The following is a 9,582-nucleotide window of genomic DNA, read 5'->3' as shown; positions in this document are numbered from 1 at the left end:
TTTCTCGTCTAGAGAATATTCCTTTTTCAGCACTTCTAAGTTTTTAATGAGATCATTGAATCTACAATACATTTTATCAATACTTTCATGAGATTCCATCTTAAAAGATTCATACTTAGTGATCAGAATAGACTTTTTTGTTCTTTCACATTCTCACTTCCTTCATGAATTTCTCTAAATTTATCCCAAATCTCTTTTGCAGATTTACAATCTTTGACTCTAATAGACTCATTTGAATCTAAAGCACTGTATAACATATTCATAGCCTTGGCATTCAAAGTGAGGTGGGTTCTATCATCACCAGTCAACTCATTTCTAGTTTTTGGTTTTGGTCTATGAGTGACTTCATAAAAAATAGAGGCATCATATGGACCTTCATTGACAATAAATCACAACTCGATATCAATAGATTGTAAGAAAATAATCATCCTTTCCTTCCAACTCACATAATTTGATCCATTGAACATTGGGGTCTAGTAACGGATTGTCTTTCAAAAAATATGGCATTGTTGGTTGTCATTTTTACTCTAAAGCCGATTGAGCTTAATCTCTAGGAAACCAAACTCTGATACCAATTGTAAGGATTGAAAATAACTTAAGAGGGGGGTGAATTAGGTAGTTTAAAAAATTGGCCAAGTTGTGAATCACTTTTTGAGTACTTGCCCTCTTTTTCTAAAAGACCACACAATGAAGCAATTAATCAGAAAACACAAGTACTTATGAGTAGAAGAGATCAGTAATTTATATAGCAAGATAGTAAGTAAAAGAGAAAGAATATCAAACCAAATGCCAAACTCCTCTTGAGTTTGAATATCACTTTAGTGAGCAAGCTTCTTCAAATTGATCAACTTACAACTAATCTTTGTGTACAAAAGAAAGATCACTTCCTCCTTGCCCCAAGCCACACTTGGTGAAGTAAGGAAGTTTTTACTATCACTCGGATAACCCTCACAAAGCTACACTATTGAAGTAATTGAATCACACTAGAAAAGCTTCTTGAAATTTTCACAACTAAGATTACAAATTTTCTTTGAAAAATATTTTCCTACTAAAATCACTCTTGATCTGATGTAGTTTCAATGTGCAAAAGTTGCTTTGAAGTGGTTGAATTTATTTTATTTATATGGGACCAAACAATTCCTCAATTAATACTTCCAATGGATAGAAGGCAGCTGAAGAGTCAACTAACAGTTGGTAGTGTCGGATGTCCGGTAGACCAACTTCTTGTGTCCGAACGTAGGCAGTAAGCTCAAGAAATTTTCTTGAATTATTTCGGACGTTCGGTACCTTCAATGTATGCGTCCGAAGGTAGGAGGTGAAACTGAGAATTCTTCTTCAATTCTTTTCGGACGTCCGGTGCCTCCAAGACTTTGTGTCCGAAGTTTCGCAATGCTTATCGAACGTCTGATGCTCTGATGATGTGCGTCCGATCGAGGTCAGTGAGTTTAGGGGGAATGACTCAATATTTTCGGACGTCCAAGGATGAAGTTCTTCATGCATCCGAAGTTGCGCAAAGGTTGTCGGACGTCCGATCCAATCTTCTTGTGCTTCCGACAGCAGTTTCAGCATCCTTTGTGCTTAATTTTTGAACCTGTTTTGCTCTATTTCTGAAAGGGTCTATTGAGAGAACATTAGTAACATCCATTTGTATTGTAATCATCAAAAACTACGGATTGAGATAAACAGTATCGAACTTAAGATCAAGCTTTCTTTGAAATTCTACTATCACGGTGTCCAATTTTAGAGCAAATTGAGCAATAGTCATTTCATCTCCACTTGCCATGTTTGAAACCTGCAAAACTCAACAAACGTTAATAGAAAATGGCTCACTCACTCCCTTACGTGTTTTGCCCTCGCTCTCGTGTATCACTCAAGTGTTTTAAAACATTCTAATATTCTCACCAATCACTTCTCAAATCACTTGATTGCTTCCTTTGAAGAAATCAGAATTTTCTCAAAGAAATCCAATCAAAACTCTTCACCAAATTCACACAAGATGTGGCGTATTAGTTGCTAGAATTTTAAGGTTGATTGGACTGTTATGGTGACTCAAAATGGCAACAAAAATACGCTGAAAAATCCCAGGTTTTAGTTCGAAAAAGGTAACTCAAGCTTTGGAAGTATTTGACTTTGACAAGGACTCAATTTGGAAACTAACAACTAATTAATTCCTATACTGATTTGGACTCTTTTTGGGTACTTCTAAACACGAAAAACAACCTGGAAAAGACTGAAAACTCAGAATTATAAGGCTGGATAGTTTACAAATTTCGACTAAACAAGAATCAAAACGGCAGAAATTTTGGATCCTAGAATTACTCTACCCAATTTGTACCTTGGCTGGAATTTTGGGAAGTATAATCAAGGTTTCTTGGGTTTGTTTTTGGAAGGTTAGGGTGTTGATTTGTGAGGCTTTCACATGTGCAAGAATTTGCCAAGTCCGAATTGGTAGTTGAATGTTACTAGGAATTGTTTTCAATCCCAAGTCAACTTGGATTCCCAATTTCAGATTGCTTTCTTGTTCTACTTCAAGAAGGATCCGAGTTTGTTCTTTCTTTTCTTGCATTACAAATTTTTTTTATCTTTTCCTTCACTACGGATCAATGCTCCAAGAACAAGATTCGGTCTCAAGTTATGCACAAGATCAGCTGCAACTTTCTTGTTCAAGAAAACAAGAACTAAGGTTTGTCCAAGGTTCAAGATTTGATCAACTTTGATTTCAAGAATTCAAGAACCTTACTTGTCAACCCAAGAACTTCAAGATTTATTGAAGAATTTCCAGAAATTCATGAAAGGTTATCAAGAACTTCAAGAAATTTTATATACTTCCAAGAAACAAAGGAACCAGCCACGGTATGCAAGAAACAAGAATCAATATGATCCAACTAGAAACCCTAGGCTTGAAGCTTTGGGTCTTCAAGAACAAGAACAACCAACCACGATTTAGACACCAAAACACAAGGACAACCACGAATTCAACAAGAAATTAATGGTTAGATTTTTTTCGGATGAACAGTATCGCAAACAGTACGATAAACAGTGCCGTGAATAGTAATTATGAACAGTACCGAATTTTTTTTTGTGACTCTCAATGATTTCAAGACTCAAGAACAAGATCACAAGACACCAACAACATCAAAAAACATGACGCAACCAACAAGGAATATAATTCAGATAGCAACGACAATTTGCCGATAGCAAGGAATACTAGATAAATAGACTAGCGACTCAATATTTTTTTTTTTACACAAGAATCTGAATTGGAAACAAGAAGATATGACTCGAACACAAAAGAAAAAAGAGGATATAACCTGGTAGTTGTCAACTATCTTTGAATACCAACTGATGTGAAAACGTACCCCGACACGATCTAAACAACTTCACCAAAGGTTTGGCAGCGGAAAGAAACTTGACCCAAATTAATCCTAGAAGTTACGAACAATGTTGATACTATCTCAACCTGTCGAATTAACGAACCAAATTTGTAGGTAGAAGAACGGCACAACCAAGGAGGTACTTGATTGATAAGTTCGGATGAATAACTTAAGACAATTCTCAAGCATTCAAAGGGAGCTCTTTTGGAAAGAGAAGGTGATAACTCACGAAAATTTGTATTGAAAATCTGGCCTCATGAACAAACAAGACTTCGCTATTTATAGTCTTACATGGACTCAAAACCTAATGTGACTTGGAATTGTCTAGAAAACCTAATGTGATTTGGAATCACTTATTTTCCTAAAGCTAACAACTAGAAATTTCAGCCACTTAAGGACAAAACCGGTGGAATTATTTAGACTAAATTAGCAAGGCAAATAGACGATTAAACCCTTGCTTAACAACACCAAATAAAGACACAACTTGGACTACTTAGCTAACTAAACTGATTTGTTTGGACAATCTTCATGTTCTCACTAAATATTATGCTAAAGTGTTTGATAAAATTCCCATTGATGGTTCCAATTTTTTGTTTATCTATGCTCATTTTGATTGCCAGCTTTGAAAGTTTCAAGAAGAAATTATTTCTACCATTTGATAAAAAGTGTTATTGTTTAGATAGTTTTGTTATGGGCAATACTTGGCTTTAAGAATCATAATATACCTAGCAATATTTTTTACATTTTGTTTGACAATCTATGAATTGATTTTATTAAGTTAACAAATCTAGCTCAAAGTTTCACTTGGGGGAACTTATCTTCTGTGAGGATCTGAAAATTTTGTCATTTTACCTGTTTTAACTCCATTGCATTTTATTCATTTAGTTATTTATTTATTTGTTTATAGATTTGATAATGATTTTAGTCTTAATGATTTTATTAAATTTTGCATGCAGAAGCTAGTGAGCGGGGTAATTGCGACTTTTAGTAGGATATGAACGAAAACCTTAGTGAACAATAAAGGGAGTTTATAGCAATAAAAGAGAATTGAGATATTTGGAGCAAGAAACAACAAGAAGTCAACACTTGGCACAATAGGAACCAAGTTTTATTTCTTTAAGACTTTCTTGACCAAACCTCTTTTATCATTTTTCTTCCATTTCTTGTCTTAAAACAAAACAAAACAAACAACAAGAGAAAGAAAGAGAGAGAGAGGGCCAAGAGCTTAGGGAAAAAAAGGGGAAGAAAACTTCATCCAATCTAACTTCAATCTTGCTTAGATTTTGTGGGAAAAGAAAGGAGAGATCTTGGTTTTTCCATCAACCTTGGCTTAAGCTTGGAGAGGAAGAAAATTTGGTGGCTTGTTGGTTGGGTTCATCTTGGTTTGAAAGCAAAGAGGTAAAATACTAGATTATCCTTCTTTCTTTAGCTTATATTGACAATAAGTTTGATTGTTGGATTAAAGATAAGATTGGTGCTGAATATTGGAAGTTTCCTGAGTTGATGATTCTTGTACTTCATATTTGAGTTTTAGGGTTTGGATATATATATGATTATGGTGGTTTTCTTGTTGAAATTTTGGCTTTATATATATCTATTACTATGTTGGTGGTGAAACTTTATGGATTTGCTAGGTATGTTTGGTCGAAAATTTTGGAAATTAGTTGGATGGATATTGGAAAAAAGTTGGAAAAATTGCTGCTTGCTGGCCGAAATTAAGGGCTGGAATTTCAGCCTTGATTTCTAAATTTTCATGATGATTTTAAGTTCAATCTTGCTCAAAACACTCTATAAGACTTTAAATATTAATTATGTTTTGGATTTGAACCAAAATCATGGATTTTAAGTTGTTTAAACTCCATTTCTTTCATTGTTTTCATGGCTGGAAATCTAATCAAAGTTGGCAGATAGAGAGAGAGCTTTTGTTAGCTTTACTCTTGGTTTTATGTGGTGAAATTTCTTGTTAATGCCTAGACATTTGATTATACTTTAACCCTAGTATAAGTGATGGATTTGAGAGCAAAATGATAGGCTTTAAGAGGCGAAAAACCTCACTTTTCCGGCCTATAAACAAAATTTATTTGGGCAATTTTAAGCTCAAAATTTGTGGAGGAAAATGAGAAATTTTTGTACAACCATTTACTTAAACCATTAACCTAGCGTACACATGGGTATTCCCCTTGAATTGAACTAGAATCATGTGACTTGAGGTGACATTACTTAGTTGGTTTGGAAGTAGTTTCCTTTAAATATTGCGGCTTGGAGTAGTGGATCTTATTGCACTCTATATAATTGATTCTAGGGCTTGGAAGTGAAGTCTAAGTTGCACCTGAGGCAAACATTTAAGCTTTGCTTTAAGTGGTGAGTGTTCTAAGTGCTTAAGTGTCATGTTTACTAGCTTGAATGACCTACTTTCTTGGTTAAGATACTTGTACTTGAATTGATATTGTTTGGGCAAGTGTGTACCATATCATACTCGACCCTTCTTGGTTAGATTCCTGATATTTGTATCAAATGAATTGCTTTACTTGTGCTTGACTTGAGAGTCGTTTGGGATGATTCCATCGACTTCATTGCATGCTTGGGGCCCCAAACCCCGTTAGCTAGTTGATCGAGTCGAGCCGGCAAGGATTTGGTCGATGAGATCAATGAACCATGGGTCTTGTCATTTGGAACTGAACTTGAACTTGCACTTGAACTCTTGAATTTGAACTTGAACCGGTATACTCGAGTATTACCCTTCTTGATTTTGACGTGCAGGCCGAAAAGGGGTTGAACGGTGGTTGAAGAATGACGTGAAGTGGTGAAATATTTGGTAGTATTATGGAATAACGTTGACAGAGTGTCAACAAAATTTTTGGATCTTGATCAAGCTACTTGAACAAGCTCATGAGAGCCTCGTATCCTTTAAATAAATATGTTAATTCTTAATTGAAGTGTAATTCCTCGATCTTGTGGTGAATTATATTCTTTGTGGTTTGAGTGTTATATTATTGTTTGCATGACCTTCTTAGAACCTCATTGAGCGAAATCTCACTCTTTTAATTTTGTTTTCCTTACAGGGGGTGAGCGCTTGGGCGAGTGACAAGGAAGAGCCGAGTTTTGTCTAAATCTTTTGCTTTAGCATAGTTGTACCAACTTTAAATTTTGTTTTTGTGAGTTGGGAACTTGACTTTTGTAAGCTGAATTAGTAGTGTATATTAAGATTGTATTGATCACTATCTCATGTATTTGTCCAAGGATCGTTTTGTACTGTCGTATTGAATATGTGACTCTTGCTTTGAAGGTAGTTACACTTGTAACTAAGGTTTGTTAATAAGTTAGTATTTGAATCCTGATGAGAGTTGGGCAGGCGGCTCGCTGAACCCTTTGGTTCGCCTTAGGGAATGGTGGGATTGTCACATCTTTACATCACTATTTTACACTAGTCGTGGCAAATCATCCACAGGGTGACATCCATAATTTTATCAAATAAAGGGTGACAACAATCATCTGAAAGTTTAGAAAATATACAACTTAATTTCTTTTATATTGAGAGTGTATATACTAATAAATTTGGATATATATACCACGTGTGCACTAGATAGCTAGTATATAAACTGTTGTTGCAAGAAAAAATTATTCAAATATATAACATCACTAAGAAGTAGAATAGCGCACGCACGCACGCTCACACATGTATATATGTATGTATGTATGTATATATAGATGGATTAATTTTATATACACTAACGGTATATATATTATTAGGATTGAGTGCATGATAACTAAAAAAAAATTTAAAAAGATTAAAAAAATCCAACTTTGAGATAAAATTCAAATTTTGTGTATGACATATGCATCAAATCGTGATAGTCTATACAGTATTAATATATATATATATATATAAGAGTGTGTTTATTAAATCAGATAAAATGAAAGCAACACAAATTTTATGCATATTTGTGATGTATAATATATTCCATAGTGCAAATTTCAATATAATTGTATTCCATAAAAAATATGTATATCAATATTAAATAAAAAATATTAAAATAGTACAAATCATATTCTCGTTTCATAACACAAATTTCAATGTAATTGTGACACGTGAAAACTAAAAATTAAGAGCAAATTTCATACAAATTCCAAAAATTAAAAATGAGGAAGTACTTTCTACAATATAGGGCCTGTTTAGCAAACGAGATTTTTGCCAAGTTTTTCTCTAACAAGTTTTTTTTTAACAATTTAGTTATAGTAATCTCAAAAAATTTATCAAAAATTAAAATACACACTCTTTTTTTTTTGTCAAAACGGTAGGATTATATATTGCTTGAGCCAAAAGTATTTACAGACGAGCAAAGGCTCAATACATACATTGTACCTTTAGTACAATAGATTGGGATTAACCCATTCTACATCTTGATAACTGCTCAAAGTTTGAGCACTAAACCGAACACTAAGATCATTACAATTGACTATGTCTAGGTAAAAGGAGCATTTGTAAAACAAGGAACTCAACTCTTCGATGTCTTGTATCAATGTCGCTGTCCTTACATCCATTGGTTTTGTCCATTTGATTTGCTGTAGCAGATTCTTGTTAGGAACTCCTATGTTGATTAGTCGCCAGCCTTGTTCTGCTGCCTTAATTAGAGCAAGTTTGACTCCTTCAGCCAGTTGTTGAAGATGATTGTCAACTGCTCTCTCTCTCTCTCTCTCTCTCTCTCAAAACCCATCCCATTAGTTCCTATTGCTTTCCATCACTCGCTACAATGCCATATCCAACAGCTTTGTCTGTTTTGTTCCATTGCACAGCTACTCTTCAGCTTGTTCCTGTGGTTATGGGGTGCTCTTGCTGCACTTCCTCCTGCTCACTATGTTGTTGGGATACTGTTGTTTTCCCTATGCTCCATTTCCTAGCTTTCCCTGCTGCATGTTCAAATTCACTCCAAGCATTATAAGCTTTGTTTACTGTTGTAGCTGGATCCATGCATTTGTTGTTGAACACATTGTCGTTCTTGCTTTTCTAGATTTACCACAAAATATAAGCCGTGAGGCCTATATGATCTTTTCCCTGTGTCCTATATCTAGCTTCAGCCACTGCAGTCCACCAATTTTTGAAATTATCTGTCATGTTTTCAATTCCATCCCATTGTATAGGAGCTAGTTTCCAAATGTCCTTGACTTTGTTGCACTTAAGTAGCATATGCTCCAGTGTTTCCACTTCTTCCCCACACCTTGAGCATATTGGATCTCCCATTTTGACTCTTCTCCAAATCAGCTCCTTGACAGGTACTGCTTCCCTGAGTCCTTTCCAACTGAACATTTTGATTTTGTGACTGATGTTTAAACTCCACAGTACCTTCCATACTTGCTGGTTTATTGGACTACAGCTCGATTCTGCTCCATCACCTTCTCTCCTTGTCTCTTCCTCTCTCCTGTCCATTGCCATTTTATATCCTGACTGCACTATATATTCCCCATTTTGGTTCCCTATCCAGAAAGTATTATCATCTCTTCTAGTGATACTGATAGGGATTTTCAATATATTGTCTGCATCCACTTTGCAGAAGGTCTTGAAGATGAGAGGTTTGTTCCATCTGCGGCTGCTAATCAGATTAGCAACTTTATCAAGCTGACATTCTTCTGGTTTAGGTGTAACTGGTTTCCATTGGTGGTTGTTTGGTATCCATTGATCGTTCCATATGTTGGTTTTCTTTCCATTCCCTATTCTTCTCCTCACTCCCCACCAAAGGGCATCTCTGTTGCTCATTATACTTTGCCAGAACCATGAAGCATTCTTGGAAACTTTGCACTCCTGGATGTAGCTTTTAGGGAAATGCTTTGCCTTTAGCACCTTGCTAGACAACAAATTTGGATTTCTGATGATCTACCATATCTGTTTGCCTAGCAAGGCTCTATTAAAGCTTTGTACATCCTTAAAGCCTAGTCCACCTTTTTTCTTCTCCTTGGTCATCTGCTCCCATGACACCCAGTGGATTTTATTCTTGTTGTCTTGCTTTCCCCACCAGGAGTTCGAGGGTAGAGAACAGATCTCTTTACATAACCTGCATGGTAATTTGAAACAAGACGTGGTGTAAGTAGGTATGGCCATTGAAACTGCTTTGATCAAAATTTCTTTTCCAGCTAAGCTTAACAATTTGGATTTCCAACTATGCATTCTGTGTTCAATGTTGTCCTTGATGAATCCAAATAGTTGTTTCTTTGT

General features: G+C 35.3%; 1 protein-coding gene across 1 annotated transcript; it reads right to left on the bottom strand.

Moving 5' to 3' along the window:
* Window positions 1-8,385: 8,385 nt before the first annotated feature.
* Window positions 8,386-9,126, bottom strand: LOC140015848 (uncharacterized). Its single transcript, XM_072068673.1, has one exon. The coding sequence runs from the start codon at window positions 9,124-9,126 to the stop codon at window positions 8,386-8,388; it is 741 nt and encodes a 246-aa protein (XP_071924774.1).
* Between the last annotated feature and the right edge of the window lie 456 nt (window positions 9,127-9,582).

Source organism: Coffea arabica, chromosome 10c (genome assembly GCF_036785885.1).
Source record: "Coffea arabica cultivar ET-39 chromosome 10c, Coffea Arabica ET-39 HiFi, whole genome shotgun sequence".
NCBI lineage: Eukaryota > Viridiplantae > Streptophyta > Magnoliopsida > Gentianales > Rubiaceae > Coffea > Coffea arabica.
Note: the sequence above shows the minus strand (reverse complement) of the source record. Positions and strands in the feature narration are given on the sequence as shown.